This window comes from Rhipicephalus sanguineus, chromosome 2 (assembly GCF_013339695.2).
Source record: "Rhipicephalus sanguineus isolate Rsan-2018 chromosome 2, BIME_Rsan_1.4, whole genome shotgun sequence".
Lineage (NCBI taxonomy): Eukaryota > Metazoa > Arthropoda > Arachnida > Ixodida > Ixodidae > Rhipicephalus > Rhipicephalus sanguineus.
This window is the reverse complement of record NC_051177.1, coordinates 15,440,062-15,459,165: the sequence shown is the minus strand read 5'-3', so window position 1 is coordinate 15,459,165 and position 19,104 is coordinate 15,440,062. Positions and strand designations below refer to the sequence as shown.

The 19,104-nt window shown below is 48.8% G+C and overlaps 1 protein-coding gene across 1 annotated transcript in view; it reads right to left on the bottom strand.

The window, feature by feature from the left end:
- Positions 1-19,104, bottom strand: part of LOC119382447 (FRAS1-related extracellular matrix protein 2) — a 266,202-nt gene that overhangs the window by 54,847 nt on the left and 192,251 nt on the right. Inside the window, exons 10-12 of the mRNA XM_037650153.2 lie at positions 17,104-17,268; positions 16,094-16,276; positions 8,794-8,924 (exon numbers count right to left, since the gene is read on the bottom strand). Of these exons, the coding sequence (XP_037506081.1) occupies positions 8,794-8,924; positions 16,094-16,276; positions 17,104-17,268 (479 nt within the window). The remainder of the gene's footprint in view (positions 1-8,793; positions 8,925-16,093; positions 16,277-17,103; positions 17,269-19,104) is intronic.

The window sequence follows — 19,104 nt, the reverse complement described above, 5'->3', positions numbered from 1 at the left end:
TCTTAAAAGATCGTTTTTATCGCTGTTTGTCATTTCTGGTAGAATTTGATGTGACAACAAAATGTCGAGCGATTATGGCACATATATTTGCACTGGTGATGTCAATACAGATGAGATGCAAGTCAGCGCCCGTCGAGTCTTCTGTGTGTCTCTGTCCGTGTGTTTTTAGCGCTGCACCCTGAAAGTTTGACCACAGGAGATTGGTATCCGGTACACGACACACTGGGTCATTCTGTGAAGCCCTGATTACTATCACATCCGGCTTTTTCATTGAAGACAGCGTTGGTTTGTTTGCGCAATGGGACAAGCTTCATAGGCGCAGCAACATCAACATTAGAACTCTTGCAAACCTTCTGAAGGTGGTGTGAAATTCCATGGAAATATGGAATAACTCCCTTTCAACACTAAAGTGTTCTATGCCGGGGTCCACCAAGACTTTCATGACGTATTTCGGTCACGGAAATTCGTCAGCAAAATGAATGCCATCAGACGGCAAAGAAAAAAAACTATGAGAAAAAGTCCCCTTAACAGGAGTCGATTCCATGACCTTTCGGTCCGCGACAATGGCAGGCGGTTAGCCCACTGAGCTACCGCCAAACACATAACGGAGCCTACATCAACGCGCCTTTTATCTTTCACACTTTCCTCTCTGTCATGAGTAAAGGGGCACGGGGCGCGTGCCGGACAGCGCAAGGCGTCGATGGTGTGCGGGGAATGGAAATGTACCCGATGGTGTGCACCCTCGCCACGTCGACGCAAGCCATTGGCCGGAGAAAGGCGCGTGCCACGCGACCCGAGCCGAGGTGAGAGACCACGGAAGAAGAGTTAGTCATTGTTCGTTGGAGTCGTTGAGGAGCAAGGTGTTGCAAGCCAGCATCGCGTCCGCGACGGGAACAGCAGGGCTGAGTTCTGGAGGCAGCGTTGTGCATGCCCCGGGAGGGTGGCTGTCGACCTCGGTGTCTACCGAGCGAGGCGTCCCGGGCTTGCGGCAGCCTCATCACGCAGTTCTCGCGGCACCTGCGGCACTACCACAGCTCGGCAAGACGACGGCGACCCACCGACAATCACCGGAGAGCCACGACGACAGTTCGAGCCCGTGGCACTGAGGAGAGGCCGACAATTAGGCCTAACTGGGAGAGACCGGTGTTCTCCGAAAGGAAGGAAACATCGGCGAGGAGGACGATCAGCGAGGCGTCTGATCGACGGCGACGGCCCGGAGACGTCGACAGGAGCTGCGACGACGGGACTGGGCGTCGACTTGGAACTCGATTGAGTCAGCGGACTCCACGAACGGAGTAAGAACGTTCTATGTGTAGCGCGACTAACTGAGAGGCCATAGTGGCCAGGCGCTCGAGTTGAAGGAGCTAGGCATAGCTCGAAGGTTTTGCAATTGTCTGTTAGTGATTGCGCAATAGCGTCGCATTTCCTAATGGTACTTTTTGTTGTAAATTTTGAGTGTTCATTTTTGTGTGCCGTGGTGTGTTAGATAAAGTTTTGTTTGCAGTGCCACCACGGTCTCTCCCGAGTCTTTCTCTCTCTCTCCCAAATCCACTCCGACATTGCAAGCGCTCCCGAGATACGTGACATAATAAGTGGCGAGCCTGTGCCAGGATTTTTCCAGCGTTGGGCCCAGTCACGTAGCGTCGGGGGTTGCAAGGATGGATATGGATTGGGACAAGATAGTGAGAGTCATTCGGGAGAGAAAGCTCAATGGAGAGCAGGGTCTCAGGTTCATTGAAGAAGAGTGGGAGAGTAAAATAGAGGAGGGCAAAGCCGAACTTGAGGCAAGACGCGCCGATCTCGAGACGAGACGCGCCGCCGAACGCGAGGCGAGACGCGCCGATCGCGAGGCAAGACGCGCCGATCGCGAGGCAAGTCGCGCCGATCTCGAGGCAAGTCGCGCCGAACGCGAGGCAAAACGCGCCATTGCGCTAGAAGCGTATGCTCGGGAAAAGGAGGAACTAGAGCGCAAACTGCGACTGGCACAAGCCACAGGATACATTGGACATAATGAGAGAAGGCCCATAGAGATTTCATTGGGAGAAGTCAATGCGCCTGATTATCAGAGTTTTGCCTCCGATCAGCAAAGGGGCAGTGAACTCACCAGTTGTGCAAATGAGAATAGTCGGGTTAGGAATGAGCAGAAGACAAAGGGCCCAGGTGTTGCATATAGTGATGGTGTAGCAACGGTTAGTGAACTGTATGCCAGTGCTGAAGAGGGCACGGAGAAAGAGAACGCGATGCCTCCGGACAACGAAGGGGCAGAATACAGCTCGGTGAGCATAGCTGTGGAAGGAAGAAGCAGTAAGCGTTTGCGAGTTGTGACAAAAGAGCGGAGTAGGAGGAATGGAAAGCCTCAGACGCACGGTAGTACAAGCGTAAAGTTAAAGAAAGTGAAGACAGCTCTGAAATCAAAGGAACCTGGTCGTAATTATCAGGACGCCATAAAGGTGGCTGAACTTGTCAAGGGCAGACGCGTAAAGCGGACTAAAAAGAATGCCCCCAAAACGCGCAGAGTAGGGTGTAAGAAGTGGTATGCAAAGAGGTTGAAGCTAGTAGTGAGAGCCAGGCATAAAGGGTGGACGCTGCCTGAGGAAGTTAGGTCGAAGAGGCGTCGGGTGAAAAGAAACAGAGGCATCAGCTTAAGTGAGCGTCCGAGACATTGGGTAGCGAATAGACGTAAGGAGAAACTGAAGAGGCGTCGGGTTAGAGTAATCAGTTGTAGTGAGCGTTTGAGAAGACATGTCATGAATAGGCGCAGGAAGAAACTGAAAAAGATGCGCAATGTGAAAAAACACAGGTTTAAGCATGGTGTATCAAAGCGGTGGCTCCTATTGTGTTGAAAGGATGCTAGGATGTGAAATAGGTTTTGAGAATATTGATGTATAACATTTTTTTGAGTTGACCTTGACAGACAGTGAATTTGTGCAGATTTTTGAAGAGTCAGTGTGGCGCATTGTGAGTAGTTATTTCGGCAGGTGTAGAGACTGCAGCCTATAGTGTTAAGGACGATGAACTTGTGGACATCGCGAACGGTTCAGTGTAATGTTGGATGACGTGTTCGTGAAAGTGCGTGGTGTTCACCATGGTGCAGTGAAAGTAGATGGGACCATAAGAGAAGAGAATGCGAGTCAGAAGTTTAAGACATCATCAGAAGAGCAGAGGGCCGCAACCCTGAAGAGGAGAAGAAGCAGTTTTTTAAGAAAAAACTCTTAAAAGGGTGCCCAATGTCATGAGTAAAGGGGCACGGGGCGCGTGCCGGACAGCGCAAGGCGTCGATGGTGTGCGGGGAATGGAAATGTACCCGATGGTGTGCACCCTCGCCACGTCGACGCAAGCCATTGGCCGGAGAAAGGCGCGTGCCACGCGACCCGAGCCGAGGTGAGAGACCACGGAAGAAGAGTTAGTCATTGTTCGTTGGAGTCGTCGAGGAGCAAGGTGTTGCAAGCCAGCGTCGCGTCCGCGACGGGAACGGCAGGGCTGAGTTCTGGAGGCAGCGTTGTGCATGCCCCGGGAGGGTGGCTGTCGACCTCGGTGTCTACCGAGCGAGGCGTCCCGGGCTTGCGGCAGCCTCATCACGCAGTTCTCGCGGCACCTGCGGCACTACCACAGCTCGGCAAGACGACGGCGACCCACCGACAATCACCGGAGAGCCACGACGACAGTTCGAGCCCGTGGCACTGAGGAGAGGCCGACAATTTGGCCTAACTGGGAGAGACCGGTGTTCTCCGAAAGGAAGGAAACATCGGCGAGGAGGACGATCAGCGAGGCGTCTGATCGACGGCGACGGCCCGGAGACGTCGACAGAAGCTGCGACGACGGGACTGGGCGTCGACTTGGAACTCGATTGAGTCAGCGGACTCCACGAACGGAGTAAGAACGTTCTATGTGTAGCGCGACTAACTGAGAGGCCATAGTGGCCAGGCGCTCGAGTTGAAGGAGCTAGGCATAGCTCGAAGGTTTTGCAATTGTCTGTTAGTGATTGCGCAATAGCGTCGCATTTCCTAATGGTACTTTTTGTTGTAAATTTTGAGTGTTCATTTTTGTGTGCCGTGGTGTGTTAGATAAAGTTTTGTTTGCAGTGCCACCACGGTCTCTCCCGAGTCTTTCTCTCTCTCTCCCAAATCCATCCCGGCATTGCAAGCGCTCCCGAGATACGTGACACTCTCGCAGTGCTCCTGGATGGATGGATGGATGGATGGATGGATGGATGGATGGATGCCATGAGCGTCCCCTTTATAACGGGGCGGTGACATGTGTGCGACCAGGCTCGAAAAAGAAAATTAAAAACTTCGTTGCCGCCGCAATTAGAGTGCCTCAATGCGCGCGCCCCCGAGCGCGCGGGCATCAAGGCACCCTAGCCGCAATTAGCGTTGCTACGACCGTCCCATACGGCGCGTTTCCAATAGAAGTGCGATTTCGTCAACACTTTAACACACCGCGAGGTGGCGGCTTTAGCCCAAGCCTCATTCACGACAACCATCCATATCGCAAAATAGCTCTCCGACGCTCGCCTGGCTGTCGCACCACGTTCCCGCTCACCCTGTGAGGATCAACGGCCGGGCTAAAAGAAAGACACGACGCTCGTCGCGTTTCTCTTCGCGTTTCACGACGCTTTGAAGGAGTGCGTAGATGGATGGATGGAAACAACTTTATTTAAAGGAGTGTATATCGAGCATCAGTGTTTACTATGTGCTAGTTGATGCCATCTTTGCGCGGGATTCACCAAATGCGGTGTCCAGGTTTATTTTGGCAACTTCAGCTACCACAGGAGATTGGTAGCAGGCGTAAGGTTTCAGCTAAGGGTTATATCATGATCATGGTTGTTAGTCCTCGGTACAGAGATGTGCCACTAGGCGTCGACATGGGTATGGTAAGGTGAGTGGGTCTACATGAAGCGGTTCTATATCTGCCAAACAGCAATAGACATTATACGAGCTCTCATATCACTAAAATAAAAATAATCAACTACTTCTGTGACGACACGTTTCACTTTGAGTGTTATACCGATTCCTATGACGGAGGGGACCAGCCATTTTTTTCTCGACTTAAGTGAGGCGACGAACCTGAGACTGGAAGCTTTCTCCCGTGCTATTGACGCATGACTTCCTTAAGGCATTGGTCAAACACGAAACCACGATACTTCTCTTCACGAGTTTAGAGTGTGCCGAATCGAATGGAAGTAGTGGCTTGCTCGCCCTAGGCTCAAACATCCAGCACACGTGATTTCCAAAGAACCGAAGGCGTAGGTCCAAAACATAGAATGCTACTTTTTCTGGAAGAAGCTCAGTGAGCAAGGGTTATGGGATGTAAAACAGCTTAAAAAAACAAGTATAGGCTATAGCAAAGTGTGACGTTGGGCGAGTTGGTGCACAGCTTAATAAAATATTTATGGCGCAACTGAGTCAAGCAAGGAAACAAGAGAAGACAGGATAGGGCGCCCGACTTTCAACTAGTTTATTTTCCTGACACCACAGAAATATATATGCTTCCAGATACGCGCACAAAGCGGGGGAGCAGCACAAGCGACTATCACATAGCACAATCAGAAAATGAAACCTATCGCACAGTGCTATCTAAAAATTGGCATTGCCACGCCCACTTCTTGTTTTATTTTGATGTATTCAGGTTTGACCAGCAAGGATGGTTAGCAACGCTCGACGCTGACCGTGCCGCAGTGTTCGAGAAGCTTCGTGATCGTAGTAGATCATTTTGTTAAGATTGCGCGCAGAACTCGAGTAGTCTAGATTATTCCAGAGCTTGCGCGACCACCAGTGATAAGACTGGAAAGTTCGATGCGTGATGTATAAAAGACGGCGCGTCCCTGACATGAGCAGATTATCGACGGCCGACACCCAGTTCGCCGCTATTAGTGTACAGCGTGTATTGCTGTAGTTTGAGTTTTCATTTCCCGGCCACAAGTTCGGCCAAATAAAGAGTTTCATCTTGACCACGCCAGCTGTTGTCTTTGTCGACGTCACGACCCCGTGACGTCGACGAAGACAAATTCTTGTACAAAGTGATCGAAGGGACACTGAGGCATTCATTCCCCTTCATCTGTATGTGATATGCCTCAAGTACTTCACGTGCTAACGTTTCCCTGCTTCGTCCTGTCACAGGAGTTTCTCCGAACAGTGGTGCGCAGCCACACGAAGCACAATGGAACGGCAGGTGTGAACCCACACCATTCTAATTGATAATATATGCTCCCTAAGGCGATCATTAACACAGCGGCATGTTTGGCCTATGTGCGACTTGCCACAGCTCAACGGAATTTCATAAATAACGCCCACCATGCAACGCAGAACTGGCCGGGCGTGCTTCTTTTCGCATGAAAGCTTGGCTTTTTGCGAAGAAATGCGGGCAAAAACCTTCGAGAGCTTGTTGGGTGTCGAGAAGACCACTGGAACGTCATGCCTGCTTGCAACTTTTTTTCAAATTGTGGGCAATCTTGTGCATGTAAGGCAGAACCAATGGTTTCTTTTTCTGCACAGCCTCGAGCTGCCTGCTGCATCCTTTAAGCTTCCGGAGCGGAGATTCGGACGCACTGGTTAAGACCGCCGAAGGTAAGCCGGCTGCGACCCGCCTTGAAATCTGCACTTGAAAACTGTCGTCCATGGAATGCTCGCACGACTTCAACGACGCAGACCGGAGACACGTTGTCGTAATGGCTCTTTTCACGGTTTTCGAGTGTGCAGATTCGTAACGCAGGAGGTGCTTACGTGCACGACGGGGGCTGTCCATCCAGCGCGAATGTGTAGCGTTTAATGACAGGCTGATGTCCAAAAACTGCAAATTATTTTCTTGATGTAGCTCATGCCTAAACGTCAAGCCTTTACCATGCTGTATAAAAACTGATAAAACATTCTTTACGTCGTCACAAGCGTTCAAAGAGTTAGGGGTGTTTAGAAATACAAGAAAATCGTCAACGCATCTAAAAACCTTGGGACAAAGTTTTCCGTTGAAATTCCGTTGAGCTGTGGCAAGTCGTACATAGGTCAAACAGGCCGCTGTGATCGCCTTAGGGAGCATATATTATTCTTTAAGATTGGTATGGGTTCACGCCTGCCGTGCCATTGTGCTTCGTGTGGCTGCGCACCACTGTTCGGAGAAACTCCTGTGACAGGACGAAGCAGGGAAACGTTAGCACGTGAAGTACTTGAGGCATATCACATACAGAGGAACGGGAATGAATGCCTCAGTGTCTCTTCGATCACTTTGTACAAGAATGAATGCGTGTTTTTAGATAGCGCTGTGCGATACGTTTTATTTTCTGATTGTGCTATGTGATAGTCGCTTGTGCTGCGCCCCCTCTTTGTGCGCATATCTGGAAGCATATATATTGTTACAAGCCGTGACAAACAAGCAGGAATGCTCCATCGAGTCGATGAAGACGACGATCGCAACAGCGCTCCCCGCGTTGTTGTTGTTGGTGTTCCGCCATCTTGGCTGAAGGACTCCCGGTGTATATCTTGTAAATACATTTCATTCTTCCTTTCTTAATTGCGGGTATTCTCACTCCCGTGACAATATTTCTGTGATGTGAGGAAAATAAACTAGTTGAAAGTCCTGTCTTCTCTTGTTTCCTTGCTTGTCTCAGTTGCGGCACAAATATTTTATTAAAATATAGACCACTTTACGGATGGGTTTCGGTGCCGCCATATTGGGCTGTTAGCCTTGCCGTTTTGCATCTTTAACAACTAAACGAACTGTGCTACGGTAGACGCATGCGCATTAAAACGGCTGGTTTAGTGCACTCAACGTTTCATAACCTTGTTAAATCACGTCGCGACGTACAACAATGAGAAAACATTCGTTTGACAGCCCAATGTGGCGGCTCCCATGTGTCCTACGTAAAATCGTCTATGCATTGCACTGCTACAGTGAAGTCAGGGTTGTTAGTTGGATCTTTAAGGACTAAGAAGTCGTCAACGTCCTTTCAAAATAACGCAGCTGTCAGTGCCAGTGTCTCTTCAGAATTGTTGATACACACACAACAGAGCGCCTGGCGTTTATCTCAACTCAATGCCTTAGGGTCATGACTCAAGGACGTGGGACGTGCGCTAATGTGCCCCTTTGCCACTGCCCCCCCCCCCCTCGCTTTGTAGCTTCCAGCGCGCTCGTCGAGACGCAATAATAGAAAAAATGCTCGGAGCGTTCCGGAAAATTTCTGCAAACCCACTAGTGCTTGACGGATTCCAATTTTTTTTCCGCAAGCGATTCGTGAGGCCATAAAGTCCGATAGTGTGGCCATTCAATGATTACTAATAAAGGTTTTGTAAGGCCCCTTTAACAAAATCTTAACTGCAGCTAAATCAAACAACTTTCCCTACAATATGCGTTGCTGACTTTCACGTCCCCGCGAAAGGTGTTGTTTCAGAGCAACCGTTGAAGGAAATTTTGCTTCTTGTTACTTTATTTGAATCCAGCCGAATCCTCGATCCAGCCCTTCCGTAAAAATTGTTTCAACGGCACGCCAATAACTTGCAGCGGCTATAGCATTAAATAAATGTTGTCCATACGTTTTCGTCAACGTATTTTTTTCCGTAAGCGTGGGAAGAACCAAACAGTAAACGTGCTTCTTATAAATGAGCCTCTTTGAGTTTTGTGTGAATAGAATTTTTTATTGCCGGCGATATGAGGTCTTTAGCTTTGCACGAAGTACAGCGATGTTATTCACAAAGTAGCGCCAATGACCACAAAGACGGCGACAGAAGCAGACAGTGCACACGTACTTCATTTGGTGTGGATAATGTCATAGCAACCAGCCTATCAGTCCGTAGGCCACGTTACCTTCACGTTGGCTATGCGCTTGGCATCTTCCTTGAGGTGGAGCGTAAAGGCCTCTTTGTGTTCCTTGGCTTCGTCGTAGAGGATCTGAACCGTGAAAATGGTCTCGTTCAGAAGAGGGTGGAATGTGAGTTCTGCAACACGAGGGAGAAGGAAAAACGTAGCCATGGTTACCGCCAAAGAATGGTTTTAGCATGCTTTGGGAGGGGGTTATACTGTAAAAGCGCGGCTAATTAATTGGGCTAGTTGGTATTGGTTCACATTTAGACTGGATGGGGCGCGCACACAGACAGGGACACAAGAAGGTCCGTCTGTGTGCGCGCCCCATCCAGTCTAACTATGAAGGGTTATACTGTGTTAGTAGTGGACGCGAGGGGCCGCACCCACTCGCTAATCCATGACGTCACGCGATGCACAATCCCCGCTTCTCCCCCGTGTGAATACCCCCATAAGAGAGCACGGCGCACCCTCGTTGGGTGAGTGAAAGAAGGGAGCGGAAAGGAATATATCCAAGCTCCGTGGTACCTCTCTCCCCATTAGAGAAAACGGTGGGTGCCCGGCGGCACTGGGAATCCTGCATTGGAAGCAGACGCTCTAACCTCTTGAGCCAGTGTTGCACTTTTATATTATGGGTGGCACCCCCTTACCCGTGCGCGACAGCCAACCTCAGCGACCGGTGCCACCTCACAGGGGTACCGTGCCGCCGTGCCGCCGTAAACGCCCTACAAAACAGAACTTGATGCATGCATAGAAGTATAACCACGTCTCAGGGGAAACATGTCCTATTACGGACGAAGCGAATACCAACCGGCAATTCGTTCTTTGAAGTATGCTGGAGAATGTCCCATAAGAATAATGCATCCCCGCACCCAGAAATATATTGGTCCATCATTTCTGGTGTGTTGCAAATAATACAATTTATTCTCCAGGGAACGAAGAGTCCTTGCTTGCAGATTGTCAATATATCTGGAGCATATGAATGCGTCGTACCGGCGGTACAAAACAAATGTAGAAGGAGAGCACTTTCTGTAATGCTTCGTTGAGATATTTCGTGGTGGTAGAATAAACGCCCTCTCCACCACCAGATCTAAAGCAGATATGGAGGATTGTACACGTTAGAAAAACTTCGACTTTGCGAAAATTTAATGCCAAGCATTTATTTCGGTGGTCGCGGCCCGTGCATTCCATTGGGCCTTCTCACGAGATGCTGAAGAATTCTAAAAAAAAAAAAAGAACATGTTGAATGTCGCCTAGCCGATGCCGCCTGAAAACAACGCTCCAGGGAAGGCCTCAGCCATAGTTTCCTACAATAAAACTCTACGCTTACGCATCACTTGGACAACTCCCAAATATTTCTTTTCCCAAAATGTCTACCGCCGCGTACTCGACTTGACTATCATCGGACATCCTTATATAGGCTGCTATTTTAAAGGAGAAAGCGCGGCACCACCAACTCCCCAGGTGGCATTGTGATCAGAAGCAGGATAAAAAGCACGACGGCCACATCGGTCACCGTCACCGAGGCGAGGAGACTCAAGTCCTAAACGCTTTTAACCGCAACGCACGAGCCACCATTCTAGAGAATACCTGGCGCGCCTAGACTGCGCGCTGTCACAAGGAGACCATTCTCTCCTCGACTAGGAGCGCAGGCCCTTTTTCCGTCATCGAGCCGATCCATCATCCAAGCTTGCAGATAGCGGGTGTTACTGCTTTCCACGAACTGCTGCAACTAGCTGTCAGCTCAGCAGTGTCTCTGCGTCGGGCACTTTCGGCAGAAATGGAAACAGCGCGTGCTTTATCGAGGCCAGCGCCTCGAGGAGGCGCGCTGCCCGCTTGAAAAAAAAATGATGACATCTCTGACGCCGTTTTGGGAGGACCTTGCCATTGTACGAGGCATGAATGAATTGTCACGCACTTCCATTCTGTCGTTATTTATTTTAGCTTAGTGCTTCTTTCCGCTGAGGGACGCGTCTCTCATTGCTCGGAGGTGCGTCTCAAACCGTGAAGGAGAAAACGGCCTTTTCACTCAATCATGCAAAGAAGGGCTGTGGAAGCCCGTAGTTAGAGCAGCACTTACTGGTTGCCTCATTACGTTTGCTACCTTCAGACGCTGCGCTTTGTTTTCATTCATGACTGACTCGGGCGACGACATGGTAAAATTTATGCGTTGTACTAAATCATATCCGAATATTTCTATGCACCTAAGTGTCATAGTGTACACGTATACAAGTACCAAGAACATGCCAAGCACGAATGGGGACTAAGGTAAATTTGTTTTTTAATGCGTAAGCATTTCTCTGCCTACAGAACGACAAAGTTGTCCATCCGTCCCCCTGTCACGTAAGACGATCATCGCCATAAAATAAATGAATAAAACGAAATAAAATTTTCGCGCATTACAGGAAGCAGAGGAAGCGGTACTCGCCGGCACGCAAGAGTCTGAGTAGGGAGCAAGCGGCGACCTGGAGAAGACTCCAGGCCGGAACTTACCCGTACGAAGCATTGATGCACGCAATGTATCCAGAGACCTACAGGCGGGACTGCGAGTTTTGCACACCGTACACGCGCAACACCCTGCGCCACATGGTGCTGGAGTGCACGAACAACCCGGACGTGCCACCGTCGTCACCCGCAGGCGAAAACGAGCAGAAAGGACCGGATCCAGAGGAAGAATTCTAATACCAGTGGGAGGCTCTGCTGGTGACGCAAGACCCTAACAACCAGCTACGATTGTTGAACAGGGCTCAGGCGGCGGCAGCGAGCCATGGCTACCTGGACTGAGGAGGCCACCCACCTTAGGGATGAAGTACAAAGAGCCTGGTCAAAAATAAATTTCATTTCTCTCTCTGCCGGTGCTGCTGCTTGAACCCCACGCTCCGAAACCGACTGTCTTATCTACTGGGCTACACACTCATTTTAAAGACGATAGTCTTTCTTGGTATACTTGAACGCAGAAATTTTGGTCCGTCTGTCTGTCTGTCACACGATTCAGCCACCCGGCCAAAGTTTAAGCACTTGCTGAACACCCAGCCATCTTGAACTGATAGCTGCGTTCATACTTATGAACATTGACGATCAAAAAGCAAATATTACGCATATCTGAGGCGCAACGTCAATACGGGAGTATTAGGTGGTGTGTTCCTTTACTAGAAAACACATACGTACGTAATTATAAAGACCCCAATGTTTCCTAGTTAGCGCTGAAAATGCGACGCTGTGCGCGAAAAAGCCCTCTCTGACGATATGGTGCTGCCACCTGGCAGTGGCCCTGGGTTCTGCACAAGCTCATGTTTCCCGACGCCACTGCCAGATGGCGTCCATATCTCACGCAGCACCTCCACTATTTTATCAATGCCAGCCAGATGCGGCCGATTCAACATAGAGGAGAACAGCGTCACGAGTGGCCGCAGATGAGACCAGAACTCACGTAGTACGGCCGGCAGAAGACTATCGTCTTTCGACAACATTTGCAGCGAAGCACGCAGATACGGGGCCAATTTTTTTTCTTCTTTGCAGTATTGAACAAATCATAAACGTACAAATGTAACACGCATCATCCACCAGCATGTATGATGCTGGTTGCACTTACTTATGGATTTTCAACAGTTTTAAAACATCTAATATACAAAGCAGTTCCTCGTCATCCCCTTGGTACTCCAGCACATCTCTGAGTGTTGTGCAAAAGGTCCCATGAAATCTGCATCAGAATCCCCTAGTAAATGGGCGTGAGTTCTGCGACTCTAAGGCAGTGCTTCAAAGCGTGCGAAGTCTACGACGTGGATACTATTGGTGGTGTCTCATATCAACGAAATTTGCCATCGCGCCGCTAATCAAGGACATGACATAGTTTTACAATGGCCGCTCGGACACTGTGGTATCAGTGGTAGCCACCTCGCCGACGAAGTTGCTCGATGTGGAGCACCACATCGTTGTCAAGAGTAGACGCTGCCAGAGAACTTCGCCACAGCACGCATAATTCCACGCTAACACACTGGTATTTCCCGCTAAACTCCAATCGTCGCCCACAGAACTGTGATCAATTGCTACAGCTACAACTGGCATCAAACATTTCTCGACGTGACGCTACAATGCTGTGTCGGCTCAGTGGGTCGGTGTAGCGTTTATCAACTCATTCAGTTATAGCACTGGTATGTCAGATTCATCCATGTGCGATAACTGCAACTGTGTAGAGACTATTGATAATCCCTTGTACCATTGTCCCAAATTTCAACATCCCCGGACTCGCCGGTGTGCCTTGAGGAGACTCGATAATCGGCCTTTTACTGAAGGAAAGATCTTTGGAGCCTGACAGGGGCGTAGCCAAGGGGGGGTTGGGGGGGTTCAACCCCCCCCCCCCCCCGATATTTTTAAATTTTGCATGTGTATATATACAAGCACACATAAAAACGCACGCACGAACATACACAAAGTATGGTTGAACCCCCCCCCCCCCCCGAAAAACATTTCTGGCTACGCCCCTGGATTATATTATGGGCGGTAACAGCGCACACACTCACACCTCACCAACTAGCCCAACTATCAGTCTTGCTTACGCCCCTGGAGCCTGACCTCACAGCACATCAGCCGAAAAAGCCACACGAGCCCTCCTGCAGTACTTGAAAGGGCCCCTAAACCACCCAGGGGTCGAAACTTAGTTGTGGTGTTGCAGTTGTGCACGAGTCTACAACGAACACGTAGCCGTGAGAATTTTTCGAAACGGCGGCGTTACACGCGTTTGATGATATAAAAGAGGCCCTCGCTCCTTTCGCTCTTTCCTTCGCTATGCTCCGTTCGTCGGCTCCTCTCTCCTCCTGGCCGAGTGCTCCTCTTCACTGTGCGAGGAGGAAGAGCAGCAAGCGCGTGTTCCTGCGAGCGGACAAACAGGTGTTGTGGATGACGAGCAGACGTCATGTTGACGTCACGGAGAACGCTGAGAGGAGGAGGAATGCCGAAAGGAAAGGGGATGAGAAGGGATTGTTTCATGGAATTTGTGGGGTGCCCGCGGCTCCTAGCGCTGCTGCCGCGTTTCGCACTGTTGATCGTGACGGCATTCTGAACTCGATGTGCGTGTTTGCTTGAAATGTTAAAAATTATCGGAGGTGGTTTAGGGGCCCATGAAGGCAACAGAATTGAGAGACCGCCTGTGAAACGCTGCACTGTGGGCGTGTTGTGGAATGTGTCTCTATTTTTCTTTTACTCCCTTATTCCCCTCCCAATGTGTAGGGTAGCAGAATGGACGTAGTCCAGTTAACCTCCCTGCCTTTCCTATTTTCCTTATCTCTCTCTCTGAGTACTGTGAAATTTTCAACTGGGCTACACACCCACGCTTGCATAATATGAATGCAGGACTTTTATTCCACTAACAAGAAATCAAGAAAACCCGCCATGAAAACTGTTCTCTGTCTACGTTTGTGTTGCACAGCGGTTACAACGCCTTCATATGGTTTAGGTGTAGTTTTTAACTGTAGTGCAGTAATTATGACAGCCAAGCTTAACTATGAAAAAAAAAAAAACATTCCGGACCGTTGGCACTATAGTGAAACAACTCCACTAACGTAAAACCGGTCGAGGATGACGAGCATGCAGTGTGCGCCAGTGTTTCCCGCAGCAAAATCACTGCTAATGGGCAATGAGAGACAGAAGAGAGATTAGACACAGAGACCCGCAGTCCCCTTTTAGTTATCGTGCACGCTGTGAATCTTTATTGTTAAACTACGCGCAAGAGAAATCTCCCATCGGCACTACGTTGAAGGTCAAGACCCAGTGCCTATATATACGCGGTGGCCGGTGAACGGTTGTGCAGCGCCAGCAGTCGTTTTTTTCAATAAGGAAACTCGATAGCAGACGCTGCCTGCGTCGGCGTTCTCTCTCGCGGGTGAGGGCGCGTTCTCGTTCCTTGCGAGCTGGTAGTTTAGTGTTCATCGCAGAAAGGGCGTGTCCATAGTCAACGCGCGCCGCTCGCTCTCTCTCCCCACACGGCGAGCGCTGAGGCGGTGGCGCCCTCTCTTGCGCTCAAGCAATTGGACAGGACACGACGATGCCCACCGACGCATCGAGACCCTAAGATGCTTCGCCCCTAAAACTTGGAGGACTCTTGAGCTTCGCATTCAAGAGTAGAAAGTGATAGCGTAATCGGGCCCTGTGCGCATCGCCTAGCGAGATTTCGCTTCTCGTTCGACATCTCAACCGTGTCGCGGGGAAAGAAACGTTTCGTAGTTTCAAACTATCGTCGAATGCCTAGTGCAAGTACAGTTGCGAAGTGCCTCCTACACCATAATTCATCATTTTGCGAATTAGCGAGGTACCCACTACGCGCCTCTGAGGCATTATGTGCACTTTGTTGACGTTGTGGCTCATTGTGGCTCATGACGACGAAGAGTTGTGTCTGAGCCCTTTGTAATGGATGGGAATCTCTAAACCACCCACTCGTTGTGCAAATCAGACGATACGACGCCCCTGCTTACGTCACGCAATTTAACTTGTGTTAACGAGACGCCTCGCACTAAACACCTGCATAGTTTTTTTCCCCGAAGCCCTTTCAAGCAGTGGCATAGCTCTTGGTAGGGCATGTGCTTGCCACGCGGAAGGCCCTTGTTCGATTCTGGCTCTGAGTCATGTTTTTGAATTATTTGCATTCTTCGCGATTTTTCGCTCACAACCAATGCCGACGCCGACACCGACACTGACAACAAAATTTCCGCGAAACGAGCCCTTCAACTCTATCACGTTAAAGGTTATGTACTTGTTAAATAGTGCAATATGTGGTTAAAAGAACTATATGGTGTTCAGTCATTTGCAATCTTCCGCCACAAGCACAATTCTTAGATGCTAATTACCTGACTAATTGGAAGAGCAATAAAAAACAAGCCATAGTTTTATAAGGTTAGCTGAGGCACATCAAATAGAAACGTTCTGGTATTCTTCCAAAGTGCCCCAAGGTTGTTTCGCGAAGCAGACACTTATTGCTATTTGCATATTCTCTCTCAAAACGCTAACACCGCACGAACCAGACGTTGCATACACAATGCAGCCGACGCTGCTTGGCTCGGCTCTTCCGTGATTTTTTTTTATAGCTCATTCGCTGTAACGAGCTCGCTTCTTTTATTTCAAGAAAACAAAATAGTAGTGGCCTTCATCTGAAGCTTTAATGCGAGTTCTGGTGGACATGCCTCAACAAAATATTACAGCCACTGAGAGAAAGGGTGAAAACAAGCGCCTCTACGCGGGCTTACGAGCTGTGCACATCCACCGCAGTTAGACACGTAATGCACCCCACTGCGCCAAGGTTTGCCAGCATACGCACCCTGCGACAGCGGTTGGTAGTCTGTGCCCGCTGTGGCCGATCCGTCTCGGCTGTAGACGCGCACCACCGATGTGGTGCTGCAGTCGCCCAGCCGTATCACGGACACGGCCAGGCTCACAGTATCGTCCGGGTTCCGGGGTTCCTTCACAGTCGTCCGCGTCTGCCGGAACTGGATCACGGGCTCTGGTAGGAAGCGTTGTAAAGGTGCGAACAAAGCTCGTTACAGAAATAGAAATAAACAGAGAAGAAAGACAGAAAAAAGAACAGAGAAGAAAGACAGAAAAAAAAACAGAGATTATAGAAAACTAAAGAGACAGAGGAAGCAAGAAAGAAACAGAGGAAGAAAGAGAAGGAAAAACAACGATGGCCGCCCAGCTTCCTTCAGGCTCGGCACCCCTAGTGCGAAGGTGCCTTAATTTTTTTCTAGTAATTATTACAAATACATAGCACGAATACATTTGTCCATCTTCACGCAGCATCTCTGTTCCCAGTCCTTCAAAACGAGCTGCGATATATATCTAGACTGCTGGCCCGAATATGTCCAAATTCGAACTTACTATTACACCCGATGCGCTACACTTGCATTCCCCGCATTCTCTATCACAGCCGCACTTGAGGAAGTCGTCCTTTGCGACGGCGCCTCCGAGGTATGCGAGCCACTCATTAGACGGACGTTGGCCAGAGCTGAATATGTCACTGGAGTCCCGCACTAGAAACCGCTTCCCCGGCCCTTTAATTTCGATAAATATGTTTTCATAAGCATCTAGACCGCACGTTATTCTACAGGACACAAAGTTGTGCGCTAAATCCCAATGTCAAGCTTCATAGAACTACGCACACGATGTTGGGGAAGAGGGCGTTTTATTTATTTGGTTTTAATTACCGAGAAAGCTGCGAGCACAGCGCTTTCACATCGTTGCAACTACAGATGTTTACTATAACATGTTTCCGCCGTTTGTACAGAGCGGTTGCGCTCAAGAATCCCAGCATATGGCAGCGGGTAAACTCACGGTCGGACTCGTCTCGGATGCGTATCTTGGCGATGTTGGGCTCTCCCAGCATTGCCATGCCGGCGGTGTTACTGCGCTGAGAGCCGAGCACCAGGCGCAGCTCTTCAAGTCCCTCGTTGATGCTGTCGTCTCTGATGTGGAGCACGCATTTCTTGCGACGCTCGCCTGATGAGAGCGACTTGTAAATTTATTCACGCACATGATTCTGTTTATCAGATGACAAATATACGGACATGTAAATGTATTCGGCAGTGAACATTCGAAATCCACACCAAGGGAAAGGAAGCAAAGGCACGTTCACAGAAGCAACTTTATAATATTACGAACATTTTGACTGCTATGAAAACTTAAAGGTCGACAACATCTACGTAGCACGTCTTCTTGACAAAACGATTTCACCAATCATCATCACTGATGGCTACATTCAAAGCAGGCCGTGATTCGCACCGGCCAAAAAAAGCTCGATGTCAGTCAGCGTTTGCTGTACGTTTCATATACATCCGTAGGCGTAACCAAACGGGAGGGAGGGGGGGGGGGGTAGGGGTTGCGCTATCTTCTCCGCTGAGAAAAGCAAGGGGGGTGGAGCCCCCCACTTTCGACAGTGGTCATTGTCGGCTGCACACTCTTCGTCACCTTTCACGCAGCGAGTTTTCGCACAAGTGACCCTTTTATGAAACGCAGTATTATTCAGGTTAATCCCACGCACATTTATACAATTTGAGCCGGAAATGCCACATTGAACAGGTTTATTATCTGAGTAATGCACCTGCAAACAATCAATATTCAATGTTCCGAATGCGATGAGTATAAAGAAGGTGCAACGGATACGATACCACAAATTCCCACTTTTTAAATGAACTCTTGTGGTTGACCACTTATCAAAAATAATAATATAATAATAGTAATAATAATAACGCACCGGATACGCTGTTTCGACTAGGACCTAACCAGATAAAGTATAATATACGCAAGCCTGAATACGCGCAAGTAAAAAATATGTGATACTAATCACGGAAAACACAAAGTGTAGTCATTGCAACCTTCCCTAAAGAATAAACGCAATTATTAGTGAACAGCTTTTAGATATTACCGAAATTTCACGGATTCACACAAAACTGTACTAGAGGGAAGGCCGCTATTGACGTACTTGCAGTCATGCATAAAGTTGCGCGGTTAATGTATGAAAGCTAGGTGTGTCGCGTATATACTATTACATGCTTAACACGCACGTGTTTTGTCGTCTTAGTGTACGCTATGTAAAACGGACTGTGCATTTTCTGTCATGTTCTTGTTAGGCCATGCCGTGATGTTGTTGCATGCATACTTCTGCCCAGCACTCCTTGTGAAGCTGCCTCCTTGATCCCATAAAACAGTTTTAATAAGCAAATACTCGCTCTGTAAGTGAGAAATCACATCAAATTGAGTGCAAGTTATCGCATCTCTCTCTCTCTCTCTCTCTCTCTCTCTCTATATATATATATATATATATATATATATATACATATATATATACATATATATATATATATATATATATATATATATATATATATATATATATATATATATATATATATATATATATATCAACGGCCGACGCAGTGACGCAGTCAGGGAACCTTGACCCCCCCAATGCCGACGTTGGTGCGCCTCTGTGTACATCACCTTTATCAGCTTTCCCTTATTGGCCGCGAGATCGAGCGTCTACTGGCTGAAGCGCGCCTAGTGTGGATTGCTCCCTGCGTCGTCTGCTAGCCACGTCGTGTTTGCATGTGCGCGTACGTCATGCACATTCTCAAAGGGTGGTTTGTTCTGTTATGTTAGCGCGGTTTTAACTGCTCGTACGTATACCTAACATTGTGTACAAAAGCAAATGGGCTTGGTCGGCTGCATGCGCATTGTAATGAGATCAGTGAGTGCGACTTTCGAGAGGGCTGTGTATTGGTGTCGTACCCTTCGTTCGTCAGAATCATTTCAGTGCTGGTGCTGCTTTCTGGTTTA